This window comes from Nuphar pumila, chromosome 15 (genome assembly GCF_984573655.1).
Source record: "Nuphar pumila chromosome 15, dmNupPumi1.hap1.1, whole genome shotgun sequence".
In the NCBI taxonomy this organism is placed as follows: Eukaryota; Viridiplantae; Streptophyta; class Magnoliopsida; order Nymphaeales; family Nymphaeaceae; genus Nuphar; species Nuphar pumila.
The window spans coordinates 28,695,909-28,715,910 of record NC_143263.1 but is presented as its reverse complement, the minus strand read 5'-3'; the positions used below and the strand labels follow the sequence as shown (position 1 = coordinate 28,715,910).

At 37.3% G+C, this 20,002-nt stretch overlaps 1 protein-coding gene across 1 annotated transcript; it reads left to right on the top strand.

Moving 5' to 3' along the window:
• The first annotated feature begins 1,641 nt into the window (after nucleotides 1–1,641).
• SIGC (RNApolymerase sigma-subunit C) lies at nucleotides 1,642–17,596 on the top strand. The gene is made up of 7 exons (XM_089988699.1): nucleotides 1,642–1,813; nucleotides 14,449–14,612; nucleotides 14,926–15,468; nucleotides 15,801–16,031; nucleotides 16,227–16,367; nucleotides 16,471–16,671; nucleotides 16,853–17,596. Exons 1-7 carry the CDS (start codon nucleotides 1,717–1,719, stop codon nucleotides 17,138–17,140), a joined length of 1,665 nt encoding a protein of 554 aa, XP_089844825.1. The 5' UTR covers nucleotides 1,642–1,716; the 3' UTR covers nucleotides 17,141–17,596.
• Nucleotides 17,597–20,002: the final 2,406 nt, after the last annotated feature.

Below are 20,002 nucleotides of genomic sequence, written 5' to 3'. Positions count from 1 at the left end.
TTGTTTATATGTTTATATATTTTCAAATCATTTGAATGTTTAAATTATTTGAATATTTATTTGCTTATATTTATTGTTATTTGGATTGTTATATTCAAAAATCCACAAGTTTATATATGATTTGAGAAATTCATAAAAAATAAGAAATTTTGCATATTTATCACAATTTTATAAGTATTTAAGTATGATATTTATGATATCTGGAGATTCACAAATAACTTCATGCGAGAGCATTCAATATATGCGAAAAGTAAGATATTTGCGAAAATAGTTGTAAGTGTTTCACAAATATATTTTTGTGAAATATTAAAGTATACACGAAAGAGTATGATATTTGCGATTTTGGTGGTTTCGGTTTCACTGAGATTTTGCAAATAAATTTATGTGAGTTTGTGAGGTCTAAAACCGCATAAAAAAACCTACAATTTTGGATTTAAGTGGGTGTTGGATATATTCGACATGCGATATAATTTTATCACCAAAATGTTTAAATTCGCATTTGTGAAGGGTAAAAGTGTCTTAACATTGTCGGATATTTGCAATTTTGGACATCAAGAGAATATCATAAATTGTAGGGTTTTTAGATAATCAGGTCAAATTACCCGTGTATATTTTTTGTATATAACTTAATACTTCATATTTTATGTATATATTTTTCATTCGTCTTTCTTTTTTTGCATACATTTATGCATTATTTTTTATATTATATTTAAAATATATATTACACATATAATATATATGTTTTATCTCTACGATCTCGGACTGAGCGCTCGATTCATTTAAGCTAAATTGTGCTGCTCGTGTCTTGGCTCGCCAGCTATACGAACCGATAATCAACCAGTTTCGTGACGAGTTGAATAGTTTACCAGCCCTAGACAAAAGGTTGAGGTGAATCCTTAAAAAGTGCACTACGACTCAAGTGATGACAACAAATGAGTCATCATTTTTATTTTATTTTGGGAAATGCATTCTTTGTTTTTCCTTTTATTTAAGGGAAACTGCATTCATTGTTGTGTTAACACCAAACTTTTATAAATCCGTCCACAAAGTGATTGTGAGGACTGGACTGTTGAAGTTTCCCTTTTGGTCCACTAATCATAATTCATAACTACATCAAACCTTATCCTACTCATGGTCCAAAAGAACCTCAACAAATGGACCCTAGTTGTGACGTGGAAGCTTAGTTATCACAAAATTAAAAGAACTCAACCGTGCCTAAGGGTGGGCCGTGGAAGCATAGTTGTTACAAAATTAGAAGCTTAGTTGTCACGTGGAAGCTTAAATTAATTTTATGAAAATTATAAAGATAATTAATTGGGTGTATGAGAAGTTGGGAACTTGCAAATTATTATTATTTATCAATGAATTTCTTTCAGACCCTGCCCGGTTCATATTGGCCCGTTGGGCTACTGAGCCGGGCCACGGGGTGTTCTTCAAACCCAAGCGAACTGGGTTAAAACCCGACCCATTAGGCCGGACAGCACTTAAAAGGCAGGCAGGCCGAGATCTAAACGAGCATGGACCGGGCCGGTCCGGGCCGGGCCGATGCCCACCCCTGTCGGTGCCTGTCCAGATATTTTGAATAATAAGAAAGGCAGATTAAAGAAAAAGAAGGGGGAGTGAGAGAGGGACAACAATAGAGATGGGGCACTGGTGGTGGAGGTGGGGGTGGGCGAGGCCTCTAAATTTATCCACCCATCTTGGTTTGCACAAGAGATGGGTGTTGGTGTCCTCCAGAAATGGAAATGGGTTCTCCCAAACGCAACTTCCTTCTCCAGAGGCTCACCAACCAAACATAATTCTTCCTTTCCCTGTAAATTATACAGCTTCCTCTTTTTCCTTCCTTTTATTGTTGTTTTTTCTTTTTTCTTTTCTTTAATTGAATCAATTTTCTTTTGGTAGTTTCTTTTTGGTTTGCAGTTCTTACATAGTTGTGTGATTTACATGTTTTCATATAATCTTATTTTTTTATTGTTTATTTTCTATGTTTGATATGATTGTGGCCTTGTGATGGTTCATTATGATGGGGAGGCTAGATCTGCTTGGCATTTTTTTTTCTTTGTTGAATGTTCTAAAAATGGGTCTGTATGTTTTTGGTGATTTATATCATTTGTTAGGCATGGACATCATAAATTTTGTTGTTGGTTTCTGAGTTCATCTTCCACACGACATCATAAGGAGTCTACAGTGATGTGTTGAAACCATTTCGTAAAAAAGCATCTATTTCTTCTTCGAGTGAGATCTAATTGCTTCTTGATCAATTACTGGTTTAAGAAGATGCCCACAAAAATAGGTTAGTTTCCTTTTCTTTTTCCTTTCACTTTTGATATGATATTGTAGAATGAGATGTTCATTAAAACTCATTTGTTCTGTTGATGAGAGTTTACATGAAATTAGATGTGACTTCTGTTTGTGGGTTCTCTGAGATTTCCGCAGTCCACTGTGGCATTTATTCTGTGAAGCATGACTCAAATGTGACTCCACAGTTGTGAAACATTGTTATCAGTCCTTTCTGATCATCATTAGAGGATAATGCATTGAAGATACCGGTTCTAGACTAAAAGCCTATTTATGGCTATGTGATATTGATATGGCTTAAGAGAGATACTGCCATTTCTATGACGTTTTCCAATATAACTAGTATAAAATAGACTATCCATGTGACGTAGATTTATAGGCCACAGCCAATGCTAACAGTTCAAGCCAGCCTTCTTGGCATTAATTGTTCATCAGGTTCCTTTGTCTGTTTCTGGTAGATGAGTTAACCACTTTCCATATGAATAACTTAGATGCACAAAATGGTACATTGGTCAGCATGAAAGAGGAGTCTACAATTCCACTTTGAAAGCTCTAGAAGGTTATTTGAGGAGAACAGTCTTTCATTCTCTTGTTCTTCATAACATAACCCCCGTGATGTCTAATTCTGCAGATATTTTATTTGAGGTTGCCATCATTTGATTGTTGCTTCTACATATTTATTGATATTAGGTCACCCCATGTATGATCAAGTTTTGCCTTGATGAAAATCTTTCTTGTTTTTTACATTTAAACCCAAGGTTGTACATATCATATCGTTACCCATATTGGTCAGGTCCAAAATAAGATACCTATCATATCATATCGTAAACAATCATAATTTTTTAATAAAAAAAATCCAAAAATTCCAAAAAAATAGGAAATATTAGCAAAAATTCTAAAAAAATCATAACACATGAAACAATGATGAATTGCATAAAATACAACCATAAAATCACTTATAAAGCATTTTTGTATCTATGAGCTGCATAAAACATCATAACCAAGTTTTTAAAAAATAACACATAAAACAATAACCAAGTTTTTAAAAAAATATCATCATCATTATCTTCTTCTTTTCCCCCTTCGACGTTCACATCATCTTCAATGTACGTGAGCTCTTCATCATCTACGTCTTGAGCTCCTTCCACGTTTATCCACGGAATGTCTTCTTCATTTAAAATAGTTGCTTCTTCTTGAACTCATGTATCTAATACATCAAAAAATTTCAAACTAATGAGAACAAATTGCTTGTTGTGCCTCATTGTTGAAAACTTTTTAATTTGCCTAAAAGGATGACATGAAAAATTAAAATTAGTTTGGTTTTATATGATATAAAAAAATTTAAATAAACACATGAAAATGAAAAATAAACTTTATAAATTTATATACCTTTGCCTCATCCATAAGTTGTAGCAAACGTAAACGAGGTCATTGAGTCTTTTGTGCTCCAATCTATTTTTTCGTTTTGTATGTATTTGCTCAAAGACGCTCCAATTTTTCTCCCATCTACTTGCACTACACCAGTGTTGTGAAAGGCGTTGAGGCGCTCCACCAAAATCTGAGGCGAGGCATAAGCCTCGAGGCGCAAAGCGTAAGCCTCAAAAAAAAAATTAACTTAAAAAAAACTATAAAAATTATCTAAAATTATAAATAAATAAGAAATGCTTTATTGATGAAGCGCCAACCAACACGAAATAAAAAATATCAAATAAATACGAAAAAAAATATGATATTAACATGTAAAAGTAACATTAATGCAACAACTTGATCTATATAAATATCTAATTGCATAAAAACGGAACTACCAAATGAACAACAGTAAGCATTCTCAAAGTCTTCAAGTGCTAAGAAGAAAAAACGCATTACTGTTTCACCATCATCTGACCATTCACAGACACAGAAAACAAAGGGATGAGTACCAAAGACTTCCCTTGTTCAAATTCCCATAAGCAAAAAATACAACAAAGGAGAAAATTAACAAGAAACCATAACTCCAAATGGAATATCACCACAACACCCACCTATCATAACATAATTACCACCATAGCAACAAGAACTAAATCCAAGCAAACCTCTCAAAAACCACCAAACACGGGAAAATTTCAATATGTGGGCGCCATAAAAAGCAAAATCAGGGAACACCCACTTTCCCAAACCATTGATTCAGCAATTGGGTATTGCATAAAATCACAGAAAAAGGAAGAATAATCAAATGGGCATATGGTCAAATGGCTTGAATGACAAAAAAGAAGTGAAAAAACAACCTATAGTTTCCTCCGTTGCAGGATTGATGACGGGAAGACGCTTCCCATTGAATGGTTTTTCAAACCACCAGATCAACTCTTGAATCACAAACGAGATAAATCACTATTGCAGCCAAATCTGTCCAAAATAAACCTCCAAATCTTCTTTAACTGGATAGAAAATAAAAACATGCTGATTGGACTCCTCATGACAACCACAAAGCAGACACTGGTTAGCCAGTTGAATGTCATAATGCTGTAGTCTATCAAACATTGGAAGCCTGCTCTTACCCACCAAAGGCGACGACAGGGGCTCCGCCCCCTGTCGGTCGACCAAGAGAGGCAAGAGAGAAAAGCAGATTGAGGGCGACAGGGGGGCTCTGCCCCCCTGTCGGTCGACCCATCACTGAGAAGAAGAAGCAAAGAATGGACTGCGTTTACCTGTCACCGGAAAATGCAGAGGTCGCCGGAATGGACGGCGGTGGCTGTGAGTCGCTGGCGCGGCGGGTCGCCGATGCCTTCTCAGTAGAGGAAAGAAGAAGCGATGATCGGCGATGGGTGGTGGCCGGCGGCGAGTGGTGGCCGGCGACAGCAGTGGCGGGGGACGAGAGGGGACGGAGTGGAGAGAGAAGGGGCGAGGGCTTTCCCTCGCCCCGAAGCGCCTGTGTCTTTTTAAAGACACAGGTTCTCGATCTTTCGAGAATACGGGCCCAGATCCGGGTCGAACTCGGGTCCGGGCCATCTGATATTTAGGCGTACGCTCGGTTGGTGATTGGGCTTCTCTTTGTTATCTTGGGACGTGTGCCTCTCAAGCTTTTGAAGAAAGGAAGAATATTTGGTGCCGATGGAGCGTGATTCTAAAGTTGAGCTTTCTTTTAAGCTCAATGGGTCCAACTATCTTATGTGGGCCTCCGCTATGGAAAATCATCTAAGAGGTACGAAACTTTGGGGTTTTGTTATGGGAACTACCCCCGAACCCTCTCTTGTTCTCACTAAAATAAAAAATGAGGTTGAAAAAGCTTTAGATGGCGATGAGCGCATCAAAGCTATCAATGACCATCAATCCAAAGTTGAGGATTGGGAGAGTAACCATGCCAAAATTTTGGCATGGTTTATGAACAATGTTGACCTTAAAAATTGTGCTAATATTGCCAAATTTAGAAGGGCCAATGAGGCATGGTTTTTCCTTAAGGGTATGTATACCCAAAAGGATCTTGCTCGACATTTTTTTTGTCAAGAAAAAATCTGTTCCACCAAACAAATGGATATGAGTGTCCGAGACTACTTTAGCTCTCTAACCCCTCTTTGGGATGAACTTGCTCTTCTTGAGCCTAAATGGGTGGCTCCGGAAGATATTGAGTTAAGAAGGAAACAAATTGAAAATGAGCACTTTTTCCAATTTCTTCATGGTCTTCGACCGGAATTCGAACAAGTTAGGGCATCCCTTCTCCATAGAAGTAAAGGCTTACCCATTGAAGACACCCTTGCTGAAATATGCCAAGAAGAAACTCGACTTAGCCTAAGCGTTAAGAGTGATGAAGTTTTGGTCGTTACTAGGCCCGGATCAAATGTAAAAGCATATAGACCTCCTCACTTTAACAAAAATAATGGGCCTAGAAAGGGAGTGATATGCCATTATTGTAATGAACTGGGTCACATTAGACCGGTTTGTCCCAAACTTAACGGAAAAGTAGCCGTAGTTGGAGAAAATTTTCCAAAGAAGGAAGAAGAAAGTGTCAAAGAGGGAGATATCAAAGATACTCTTAATCATATCTCCGAAGTTCTCCAACATCTTCTCAAGACTTCTTCTTCAACATCCGGAGCCGCCATCGCCTATTCTTCATCACCTCCAGGTATGTGGATACTAGACTCCGGTGCTTATTTTCATATGACATCTCACAAAAACTCTCTTTCAAATGTTTTTTCCGAACCCATATCCTCTTATGTTTCAACGGCCGATGGAACATCCTTAAAAATTGAAAGTATTGGAACACTTGATTTTAAAAATTCTCAAAACTTTTTCGTTCCTAAAGTAAGAATCGTTCCAAAAATTAATCTAAGTCTTTTTTCTGTTTCCCAAATCACCGATCATGGATGCCAAGTCTCTTTCTCACCTAAAGATTGCACCGTGCAGGATCTCCAGTCAGGGAAGCTGATTGGGCAAAGCCATAGAAGGGGTGATCTCTATTTTATGGATTTTTTGACTCTTCCATCTAAGTCATCTTGCAATCTTGTAAAGGACAAAAGTATTGGAATTTGGCATGAGAGACTTGGTCATCCAAATTTTGTAAAAATGTCTCTTTTTTTCTTTTTTGAACAATACTTGTAAAGACAATCACATGACTTGTAAAGATTGCATTTTTGGGAAATCTAAAGTTACTCCATTTCCTCAAAGAAGTTATTTCACCACTCGGCCTTTTGAACTGGTTCATTCCGATGTGTGGGGACCTTCCCCTATTTTGTCTAAAGGAGGATTTTTGTACTATGTGGTATTTATTGATGACTTCACTCGATTTACATGGATTTACTTCCTAAGTCGCAAATCCAAAGTTTTCTCCTTCTTTAAAGAATTTCATGCGATGGTTAAAAATCAAATTTTGGGAAACCTATCAATTCTTAGGTCCGATTCGGGAGGCGAATACATGTCCAATGAATTTCAAAGCTATTTAAAAGAAAATGGAATTTGTCATCAACGTTCTTGTCCCAACACTCTGCAACAAAATGGTCTTGCGGAAAGAAAGCGTAGACACATAATAGAAACCACAAGAACGTTATTAATTTCAAAAAATATTCCAAAATCCTTTTGGGCCGAAGCGGTTCTAACCTCAACGTACCTTATCAACAGAACCCCTTCATCTTCTTTGAAAAATCTTTCTCCATTTGAAAAACTTTACAATATGTCTCCCGATTATAAAAGACTAAGAATTTTTTGATGTAAATGCTTTGTTCTAACTCACAAAAATGATAAACTTTCTCCTAGGGCTATTGAATGTATTTTCTTAGGATATGGCGAAAAATAAAAAGGTTAGCGGTGTTTTGACATACTCAAAAACAAATTTTATATCTCAAAAGATGTCACATTCCTAGAAGAAGAAAATGGTTTTTCGCACCAACCAAATGAAAATATTGATTATTCCTTTTTATTTGACTTGTTGCCTCAAGAAAACATCATAGATGATCATTTTGATCCTAGTGAACCTCTCATTGAAGATCATTTTGAACATCCAAATGATGATCAAAATTTAGAAGAAAATGTTTCAAGACAAATACAAGTCTACTCTAGAAGGAATGAAAAAATCCACCTTGTGCCCTTGAAAAATTCTCTCAAAGGGAGTCGATCGAAGAAACCTCTCAAAGAAGATCAAGTCGTATTTCCAAAGTACCAAATAGATTTGTATCTTATAATTCTTTTTCTCCAAACTTTCGAGCATGTCTACTTGCTCTTCACTCCTTTCATGAACCATCTCATTACAATGATGCTAAACAATATGCTCATTGGAATGAAGCTATGGAACTTGAACTTAATGCTCTTAAAAGGGCACAAACTTGGGAAATCATTGATCCACCCAATGGCAAGAAACCCATTGGATGTAGATGGGTTTTTAAAGTAAAAACTAAGAGTGATGGTTCATTAGAAAGATATAAGGCTAGGTTAGTAGCCAAAGGATATGCCCAAGAGTATGGGGTAGATTATGATGAAACTTTTGCCCCAGTTGCTCGAATGACTAGTGTTCGAGCTCTTATTGCTATAGCCTATGTTAAAAAATGGTCAATTTTTCAACTTGATGTCAAAAATGCCTTTTTGAATGAAAATTTAAATGAAGAAGTTTATATGGAACCTCCTTTAGGTATGAATTTAAATGGAAAATTTTTAAAATTAAAAAAGGCCTTATATGGACTTAAGTAAGCTCCTAAAGCTTGGTATATTAATCAATTTAGGATTTACTTCTTGCTATACTGACACTACTCTTTTTGTTAAGAAGACAGGTGACTCCATTGTTATGCTTCTGCTATATGTTGATGATATGATCATCACTGAGAATGACAAAAAGGGGGTAAATGATGTAAAGTCTATGTTAAAAGAAACTTTTGATATGTCTGATCTTGGATACTTGAGATATTTTTTAGGAATTGAAGTGGCTTATTCCGCGCAATGATACATCCTATCTCAAATGAAATTAGCTGCAGAAATTTGTACCAAATCAGGAATATCTGATGAAAAGAAAGTTGAAACTCCCGAAGTTATCAATGCAAAACTGAGACTTGAGGATGGTGTTCTTCTTGAGGATCCAACCCCCTTCCGTCAATTAATTGGATCCCTCACTTATCTATCCATCACACTTCCAGATATAGCTCATGCGGTTCATGCAGCAAGCCAGTTTCAGCATGCACCTACTTCGGTTCATATGGCGGCCGTAATGAGAATTGTGCGATACATCAAAAATACCATCTCCAAGGGACTCTTCTTATCCTCTTCCTCATCTCTTAAGTTAACTGCTTTTACTGATGCTGACTGGGGAGGAAATCCCAATGATTGTATCTCAATTACGGGTCTTTGCATTTTTTTAGGTGAATCTCTCATTTCGTGGAGATGCAAGAAGCAGCAGAAGGTCTCACTATCATCCACTAAAGCTGAATATCGGGCCATGACAATGACAACTATGGAAATCGTATGGCTCCGAAGTCTCCTTGGTGACATGGGCGTCCTCATTTTCACTCCCACCAAGCTCTGCTGTAATAACAAAAGTGCGATATACATTGCAAGCAATCATACTTTTCATGAACGGACCAAGCATATCGAAATGCATTGCCATTATGTTCGAGATGAATATCTCAAAGGAACCATCACATTGCCATATGTTACTTCAGAATATCAACTGGCTGACTTCTTCACCAAGGCGCTCCCAACTCCACGTTCTATGTTTCTTCTTAGCAAACTTTCGGTCTTCTCCCCGTAAAGTTTGAGGGGGGGTGTTAAATTATGTATATATTAATATATATATATACATATACTTATATATATATATATATAAGTATATATATACATATATGTATATATACATAATTTATTTTCTTTTTCTGTACAACCAAAAACCCGATAGGGGTGTTTTGGTAATTTACCATGTATTTTTTACTTTTTGTATTTTTCCTTTTTCTTTCTTTTTTTCCTTTTTTCTTTTCCTTTTTTAATTCTTATTTTCCTTTTTGTAAGACCATAAGGGGCCCCACCCATCTAGTCGTTGGGGCCCCAACGATCATATTTATGACCGTTGGGGCTCCCAACGACTAGAAGGGAGCCCCCCTTTATGGTCTCCTTTTTAGCTCTCCTCCTCTATAAATAGAGGAGGCTCTCACTTGTAATTGTATGGGGTTTTCACCCTTCTCTTTCTTTCTTCAATAATATTCAACTTATGACTTTAAGTCATTTTCTACTTTTGTGAGTTTTGTGTGTACACCTTTAGTGTTTGTGTTCTTGGCTCTTGTGGTCACTCTTAAAGAGTGCTCTTGCTCTATTGGTGTTTCCGCCTTTTTCATTACAGCCCCCCCCCCCCCCCCCTCCATGGCTAAAAGCCAAAAGAACAAAAAATAAAAAAAATAAAAATAACAAAAAAGAAAGAAAAGAAAAAGAAAAGAAATTACAAAAGGAAAGGTGTGTGAAGAGGAAAAAGGCAGATTTACCCAGTGGGTATTACAAAAATAAAAGTATATATATAAATAGATAGATACATAATATATACATATATATGAAATATATATATGGGATACAATTTAACAACCTTCACTTTATTCACATTAGTATCTAAATTTTTTCCTCTCAAAGCATTATATGAAGGCATTTCATATCCAGACCCAATACTGGTTATGGCATTTGCCATAGTTTGATAATGAAAAGAATTTGTTGCATTGAAAGGAATGCAAGCATCATAGAACCATCTTCGAATTGCAACATTCGCCTGATCAACTAAATGTTGAGGAGTCATAGCAGTACGAATGTTGACCCCTCATTTGACCAAAAATTAGGGTTTAAAAAAGGGCCCTCGACCCTATATCTGTTTTCACGCAGTCTCTCTATCTCTCATATTTTTCTCACAAAGTCTCTCTCTCTCTCTCTCTCTCTCTCTCTCTCTCTCTCTCTCACACACACACACACACACACACACGCAGTCTCTCTCTCGTCTCTCACACATGGTCTCTCTCTCAGCCACGTACGCTTCTTCATTTAGGTAATGCTCCTTCCCCTCTTCATTTACAAAATTTCTTTTCTGTTATTTTTCTGTCATTTAGATATGAAAGAAATTTGTATATATTTTTCTTTTCTGTTATTTTTTTATGTGAAATAACAGTCTGCAGTTCGATTGAGTTGTACTCTCCTTTAGCGTTAAATTTTGGGCTGGTATACAACATGAAATAGATAGAATTTATGTTGTACAACATGCATTGTATATGCATTTATATGTATGTGTATGTGTGTCTATGTGTGTGTGTGCATGTTTGTATTGGCAGCTATTGATTGCGTTAAAAACTCGGTATAACATAATGATTATTTGTGAATGTCTGAGTTGCTAGTTTGGCCTTGATGTTGGTTATAATGTTTATTCTTAAAACTGGTAAAGAACAACATTAGTGGTTGATTTTTACTATATGTTGTTTCTAAATTATTTTTGTTGTTTTCTTATCTTGCTAAGTATGCTTGACACCTTATTTTCTTATAATTTTAATTGTGGCTTTAATGTTACTCATCTTCAAGCCATTGTATTGATGCCTCTTTACTCAAAGACCATTGCTTTAACGTCATATAGTAGAAAACAGAATTAGATTGAATTTCAAATCTGTGTATTGAGGTCACATAGTAGAAAATAGAATTGTTGCATTAATGTTACTTTTACATGTTAATCTCATATTTTTCAGTATTTATTTGAGATTTTTTATTTTTTGTTGGTTGTTGCTTCATCAATAAAGCATTTTTTATTTATTTGTAATTTTAGATATTTTTTATAGTTTTTTTTAAGTTTTCAAAAAAAAATTGAGGCTTACGCTTTACGCCTCACCTCAGATTTTGGTGGTGCGCCTCGCTACGCCTCAACGCTTTTCACAACACTGTTCTGATATTATGCTAGGAATTGTAGAATCATAAGTAGGGAGCTCATCTTCGTTCTTTAGGTGTTACGAATACTCCATTTTTACCTTACTCATCTCTCTTTCTTGTTTTTTTTTAGACTAGTAAGTAATTGTTGGCATTGTCATTTTACGGCATTCAGCAAATTTCTTGACATGCAAGCCACAATATTTAGATGTGTCCTGACTAAATGATGTTTCAACCGAGAGATACCACCTGAAATAACAATATGACAATACTTGCACTCGATTTTTAATCGATTTTCACTAATTACTCTAGTGTCGCATTGCCATGCCGAATCATTTGATGTCATCTTCCCTCAAAAAGCTCAATAAGAAGCAAAAAATAAGATTTGTTTTTACCTTAACCCACTTTCTTGAATGAAAAAATGGTGAAAATGCACTCTTACTTGAACAAACCGCAAAAGTCCTCTCCCTTACACACGGATCGACCCTCAAATCACTCTCATGAGTTATAGGGTGCGTGGATACCTCTCTAATGGCTTCTACACAAATGAGGGAGTCGACCCTCAAGATGTCTTTAAAACCCAAAACTAAAAAATTATAATTCGGACCTTTTTAAAGTATGTCTAGTATGTATCATACGATACATCCTGTATCATATGATACATGCTTGTATCGTACGATACAGATACGATGCACACTCGTATCGTGATACGAGTGTGTATCATATCAATTTTTTGTATAGTAACGATATGCATCGTACCGTATCGTGCGATACGTACAATCTTGTTTAAACCTATTCTATTTATGCTTCTTTCTACCATTTGTGGTGGATGTTCCTCACATATTTGGATAAGAAGATAATTACTGTAATTTCTATTTAAGTACTTCATTGACAGCAGAAATTATGCATCTTGGGGATTGTGTTCTCAAGTTTTCTTCAACTTTTATCCATGTAATAGAAATTAGTGTACATTAAGGCTATGTTTGGTTGTTCTTTATAAATATGAAAGTAAATCTCATGAGAATCAAAATCACGTGAAATGAATTCTCATGAGATTCCACTTCTCATGTTTGGTTGGTTTGAGGAAAGAAAAAAGACTGAAACAAGGCCTCGTGAACAAGAGCCCATGTTCAGTTGTAGGGAAGGTGATGGAGCTTGTAATGAAAGAGCAAAAAATACAAATAAATGCCTCTTATGGGATTACAAGAAAACAATTACCACTTATGGGTCTATACAAAACTCATACACATGGCCACTTATGGGCTTGAATCACAAGTAAAAATAATGAATATTATTGAGAGATTGGGTGTTTGAGAAATCAATACCCATCTAAGAGGAAGCACCCCTATATATATACAAAGGAGAGCCAGGCAATGACAATATTGCCCCATTACAAAAACAGAAATTTACAGAACTGAAAAGAAAAAAATAAAGGAAATAAAAATTATACAAAGACACTAGTGCCCCTAATGGGCACAACCTATACTGTGAAAAGACTAAAATACCCCTATTGGGTATTATCTATTGCAATGATATGAACATATGTATCATGTATATATTTATATGTATATACTATATATGTATAGAGTAATAGATAGGTGCTAAATGAGTTTTTCAGGGGGTTTTCATTTTATTTTTAAATTTTGACCGTACAGATGTGATCTATGTACTTGATTTTATAGGGATCAGCTCTTGAAGTGTTTCATTCCGACACGTCGGTGGGTTTTTATAAGGTTCAAAAACTCAACGGTCCAAAATCTTTGTAAAATTTTTGAGGCTCCAAATATCTTTTTTTTCATTGAAAACACGTGATCCAGGTGTGGATTCCTCATAAATCAACTTTGCCCAACACATTTATGGGGTCAGAACTACAAAAAAAACACCGAAAGGGCAGAAAAACCCATTTAGCACGTATCAATTTCCCACCTACCCATTTCTTTTATATATATATATATATATATATATATATATATATATATATATAATATAACAGAGCTCACCAAAATTGATTCCGGCGAGCTGTCCCCTTCACTGTACTTCTTTTGGACTGAAAGAAAACAAGACTGAAACGGGGCCTCGCGACCAAGAGCCCATGTTCCCTTCACTGTGCTTCCTTTGGACTGAAAGCAAAAAAAATAAACTAAAATACAAGTGGCTAATGGAGCTCGCTGGATCTCCCCCCCTAGGCTGCCACGCCATCCTTCCCTTATTCAATGGCTAATGGAGCTCGCCGCGGGATCCTCCCCCTCCGCCCCCTCAGCAGCCAAGTGGAAAAAGGAAGCTCATTGTAATCAATTCCAGCGAGATCCCCCCACCCCCCTTCAGCAGCCAAAAAAAAAAAAACTTACCTGAATTTTCCGGTGAGCTTCCCCCTTCTCCGGCGAGCTTGGCTGCTTCTGCCCCCCCCCCCCCCCCCCCTCTTTCATGCTCTTCTTCATATAGGAGAGAGAAGAAGAGGGAGATGAACGTTGGGAGAACCCCCACGTTCACCTTTGTTCTTTTGGCACAACCCCATCTCATGGATCGACATGATTTTGAATCATGTGAGCCCCAAATCTTGTTTGGTTGAGCATGAGATTTGGAGCCATATGAGAATAACTCTCTCATTCAAATGAGAGAGTGATTCTCATGTGATCGAACCAAACATGCCCTCAGTGCATACAGTTGTTAATCACTTTATGTCTCACTAGTTGGTCCATGATGCTTTACTCAAATGAAATTTATTTTGTAGATTCTAAAACTTATAATTATGGAGTATTTTGCGTCTTGCTATTAGACTTACTATTAATTAGCATAGTGACCTTCTCATTGGAATCTATGCAGGGAAAAGCAGGAAACCTTCATTTGAATTGACTAGATTTTCGACTATATACATAGCATTAGAAGAGAGTGCAACTCTACACAGGGATGCTATAAAGGCTTATTCGTGTTCACTTGGATCTGTACAAGGTGTTGACAATGATTCTATTTTTACTGAAGAGGCCAAGGTTAGCTTTGTCCTTTGCTTAGTTCAAGATGTTATTTTCTAGCTGTAATATTGATTTTGTGGAAATTTGTTACTATGAAAGTGTCACCTGATTTTTGGTAATAGACAGAATCTACTGTCTGCACTTTTGGGCTTTTATTAGGTTATTCTGGGTTCTTCCAAATTTATTGTTTGAGCCAGTCATGTTATTTGAAAATTTGTTTATTGAATGTTGTTTATATGCATTAGATCCAATTCCTAGACTTGTGGTTTTATTGTTGAAGAATATCTTCAGTTGTGATATTCAACTGTATTCATGCCTTCTGTTTAACCAGATGAACATTGATACAAAAGCACCTCAGACAAGGAGGCATATGATTAGCAACATTGGTCTACCTATTGTGGAGGATAAGTTCAATGGCGCTACAACTAATTTTATGTTCTTAATGGAAAACCTTGAAAAAATAGAAGGCCTATTTGTAGATTCTGATGCACTTATGCTGGAAAAAGAGATTCTCGTACAAATAGAAAGACTTGGAGCTCTGAAATTGTTCCATGCTTGCCTTTCAAAGACCATTTCTGCAACAGATGCCCTAGACATGGGCCCAACACCCATTTCTCAATCAGAAGACTTCTCAGAACAAGTAAGAGGCCACAACATTGATTATGTTGCTGTTCACTTGGGTAAAAAGAAAGGGAGGAAAGAAAGGCGAAGAAGAATGGTGAAACCTGACGTTTCAAATTCATTGTTGTCACCAACAAGAATTGACAAGACTAGGAGATCTGTTCTTTCTACCAAGTCACCAGATTCACTAAAATCATGGAAGAGAAGACTGGTGATTGCCAAGAATGAATCAGATTTGACAAGTGGTGTTCAGGTAACTTTACAATTGCATCAATGGTGTTAATGTGGTTAAGTGTCTTTATACTTATACAAATCTAGAGTCAAGTCCAGTTTGGTTCGGCTGAGTGAGAGCTAAATCATAGTTAGCAAATGGTAACCAACCCAGGGGGCAAGAAGGAAAATCTTCTGAATTGATCTTGTCACTCTGAGTTGGTCTGCATTTACAAGTCCCACAGCTCAACACAGACTTGGACTGTGTCATGTGAAACTACCTACTCATAAATTGAGTAACCAAGTCCTATTTTGGTCTCATTTGTACATTTCTGTTCAAGGTAGGTTTGACGTGGTGTGATTTTTGAAATACAGGAGTTGTCTAAGTTAGAAAAGGTCCGGATGAATTTGGAAGAGAAACTTCGACGGGCAGTAAGCTTTTCTGGTTGGGCTGAAGCAGTTGGGGTCGATGAGAAAACCTTGAAGCAGCGTTTACATTATGGTTGGCATTGTAGGGATAAGCTCCTGAGAAGTACTCGTTCACTGGTGATATACCTTGCTAGGGGATATCGAGGAAGAGGGATAAGCTTTGATGACTTGGTTCAGGTACACTTACACAGCCATACCATAGGCATAAGCATGATGACAGGCTGCTTGCTTGCACACAGGAACCTTCTCGGTTGTTTCTTATGTCTGCTTGTGCCAGTGAATTACTAATAGATAAAACATCATCTTGCATGGTTCTAATAATCATTGAAACTTTCATTGTTTGGTCAAGTCGGTTTCTATTCTCCACTGCAGGCCGGAAGGTTTGGTGTCCTTCAAGGTGCTGAGAGGTTTGATCCGACTAGAGGATACCGCTTCTCAACCTATGCACAGTACTGGATTAGAAAGTGCCTGTCAACATTTGTAGCACGTAATTCACGAGGGATCCAACTGCCTGTGTGTAGTCTTCCTCCAGCACCATGTTGAGTTTCTATTTTTCTGTATGATGGTGTATGACAATACGTCATCTTCATGCTTATCTTTGTATGTCCATGTGTAGGCTTCCCTGAACCTTTTAATAACAAAGACACAGAAAGCTCAAAGAACTCTTAATCGCAAGCATGGGAGATATCCGTGTGATAGTGAGATAGCAAAGTTAACTGGAATGCCATTAACTAGTGTAATGCTGGCAAGAAAGTGTTCAAGAGTTCCAGGTTCCATAGATCAGAAAATTGGCGAACATCTTCATGCAAAATTCATGGTCTCTCTCTCTCTCTCTCTCTCTCTCACACACACACACACACACACACACACAGATGATTCCAGTCACTTCAGCAACCAGTTTATATATATATGATCTGTTGATTCTCTTTTATATATTTATTTAGGGATTGGATATCTCCACCTGTTCACGAAAGTTGGTACCTGACCTTTTTTCTCAGGAAGTTACAGCTGATTCATTTGTGAAGACTCCAGAAGAGATGGTCACGAAGCAACATATGATAGAAGACATTCATGAAGTTCTAGGCACCCTGCATCAGAGAGAGAGACAAGTGCTTATCTTAAGATTTGGTCTTAATGATGGTAGGTACAAATCATTACAGGAGATTGGAAGCCTTCTAAACGTAACCAAAGAATGGATAAGAAGGATTGAACAGTCAGCTTTTACAAAGCTGAAAAAGGTGGAAATCCAAGATAGATTGAGCCACTATGTTGAATTTTACCATTGAAGGATTGAATTTCTGCTATTGCTTTTTTGCATCATGTCTCAACCAAGAGAACAGGTTCATTTTTTCATCAGAATTTGCGACAAAGTTTACAATTTTGTTTGGCTTAGTGATGCGTATAGCTTGAGAGAAGAACATGCAGCCACGAGGCAGAGAATCATCTGCAGTGCATCTGGAAGCCGCGGTTGCCCCTAGAGGAATGTCCTTGATTTTCCTAATAAGAGATTATTATGGTACACCATAGACAAATAACAGCGACAAGTGCCTGGCGAATAACAAGATCTGACATAGGTAAATTTGCTCATAATGTGTTTGCAATTTGTATAGTTAATTTTTTTTTTCTGCCAGATTTTTTGCTTGCTAGTTTTTTCAAAGTTCCTTTTTCTCTTTTGGTTTTTATTTTTTCTAAATGGATGGTGTAAGATGATGCTAATATAAGAGACATCTATTAAGCATCCATTTCTTTTTTCCTTTTGTGTTATTTATTTTTTAATTCAAGTTAGGACAGTTCCAAGTTCCAATCCAGCTGCAATTAAGCATACTAGCCATTTCTTTTTAGATTCAAGTCAGAACAGACCCAAGTCCCAAGCCAGCTCCCTTAGGGGTGGGAAATTGGCTAAGCCGGTTTCTAAGACAGGTCAGACCGAAACAAGCTGGGTTAGGGGCCAAAACCCCCTGGCCCCAGATCCTTCCAAGATGGACCTGGCCCACAGGCCGTCTGCAGACCCATCCTGTCTTGAAAAGGAAAGGCACAGGCCATGCGAGCCTATGTCCGTTTTGACCGTGTCAAGCCTATGCCTGGTTCAGGTTAAAAAAAATGGTTGATTCTTCTTGAACGTGTGTATGCATATTTATGTATATAATGTAGATAAAACTGGACTTGGTTTGGGTTAACCAAGTCCAGTTTTGGACAAAAATGGATCCTGGTGCAGTTCACCCCACCTGACACTGCAGAAGCTGTGTTCAAGTTTCACATCCACGTCCGATGTGACACGGGTGTGTTTCCTTTTTAGAAGTGTCCGTGTTATCTGGAAAAAAAATCGACATGAAATTTCATAGATTTACAAGCCCTTTGTAAAGAAAATAAAGTCTGTATGTTAAAGCTGGTTGAGCTTATATGAGGCAAACTTAGCTGAGCATATGGAGCTGGTAAAGGAACTAAGCAGCTCGTGGCTTGGCTTGGCTTGGCTCAGTTTGACTTGTCATGAACTCTTCCATTATCGATTCATATAACTGGTGAGCCGAGCCAAGCCCAGCTCGTTTAGCTTAAAGGAGTCGGGTGGGGTTCAACTCAACTTGGCTGGGATGAGCTCATATAAAATATGTATATATTTTGTGTTATATATTGTTAATATATAAAGACAATAATGCATAGAATATATATATGAGAAAGATGCATGGAATATATATAATATGAACTATTAAGTGTAATGTATAAAATATGCATAATTTTAAGTGTAACATATAAGCATTATGAATATATTTTGAGGCGAAATAAATATTACATATATATTCTATGTAATAAATAACATGGAATATTTTACACATGCAAGCTCGTATTGGGCTTGACTCATTCAGGCACTAGATGAGCTCGAGCTAAGCTCGGCTAAACACAAGCAAGAGCCGAATCACAAGCTCAGTCCACTGGTAAAAGACCTGAAATCGAACATGCCATTTTCAGTTTGTTAGGCTCGTTTACCAGCCCTACCTGTCCATATGTTCGAGATATAGAAATTGAACGACATAATAAATTCATTTTGACTTTCAAATATCTAATAAGATAAAAAAATAAATCAAAACATGAAGTTAATTTAAAGATGAAACATGTTAACTGACAACGTAGAACTATAAATTCTAAAATATGACCTCCTATAAGAGATAGAGGACAAGCCTTTGCTATTTGAACAATGTGGGTATTAAGGCTGTGTTTAGGAGCCGACGTTAGAGAGGAAGGTGAGAGGTGAAATGAGAGTAGAGAAGAGGAGATGAGACTATAATTGTCAACTGCATCTTTTGAAAAGGACACATCTCCACATTTTTTTCCACTCATCAGCATTCCCATCTTGCAAATTTGGGTTTCCCCACACCCATTGCAGGTAGGTTCCCCTCTCATCCCCTACTCCCAAACAGAGCCTAAATGCACATAGAACAAACTATAGGATATCCTAGGGTGCCCTGCACAGTGGCGTAGCTAGGATTCATGTGAGGGGGGGATGTAGCAAAAAAAAATGGTGTGATAATCGGGGGTCTGGGGGTAGCGCCCCCCAAAAAAATTTGAGATAAAATAAAAAATGGCTACAATTATTAATAAAAATCTATTTCATATGGACAAATCAAACTATTTGCTGCAGTCAGGGCTGGGCTACAAAAATGGATAAAAAACTATTTTATATGGAATCAGGGCTGGACTAGGACTGGGCTTTTAAAAAAAAATTAACTGGACCAGGAGGCAGGACTGGGCTACAGCCCAGTTCTGCCCCCCCCCCCCCCCCACACACACACACACACACAGCTCCGCCTATGGCCCTGCACAAATAGGGACCACCCTCCAACACCATCACCAAGCAGGCTCTTGCAAGGCTTTTACATAAAGATTATAACCTTGCCAACAATACCACATTTACAAACCCGAATATCAGCAAATCGATCAGGGTGTTACTGCAACTATCACCTTTGGCTAATTTTTTCAGCTCAAAACCTCAATATGGAAAGTGAGTCGTCTTCAAGTACCTCTCACCCTCACTGGGTAAGACTTGAGCATGTTTGTCAGCTCAAGTCAAACTGAATCATCTTTAAGGATGAAATGGTTCCAATTCGGATCGGTCGTGGCCAAATACCATACTCGACTAATCGGATGTTGGTTAA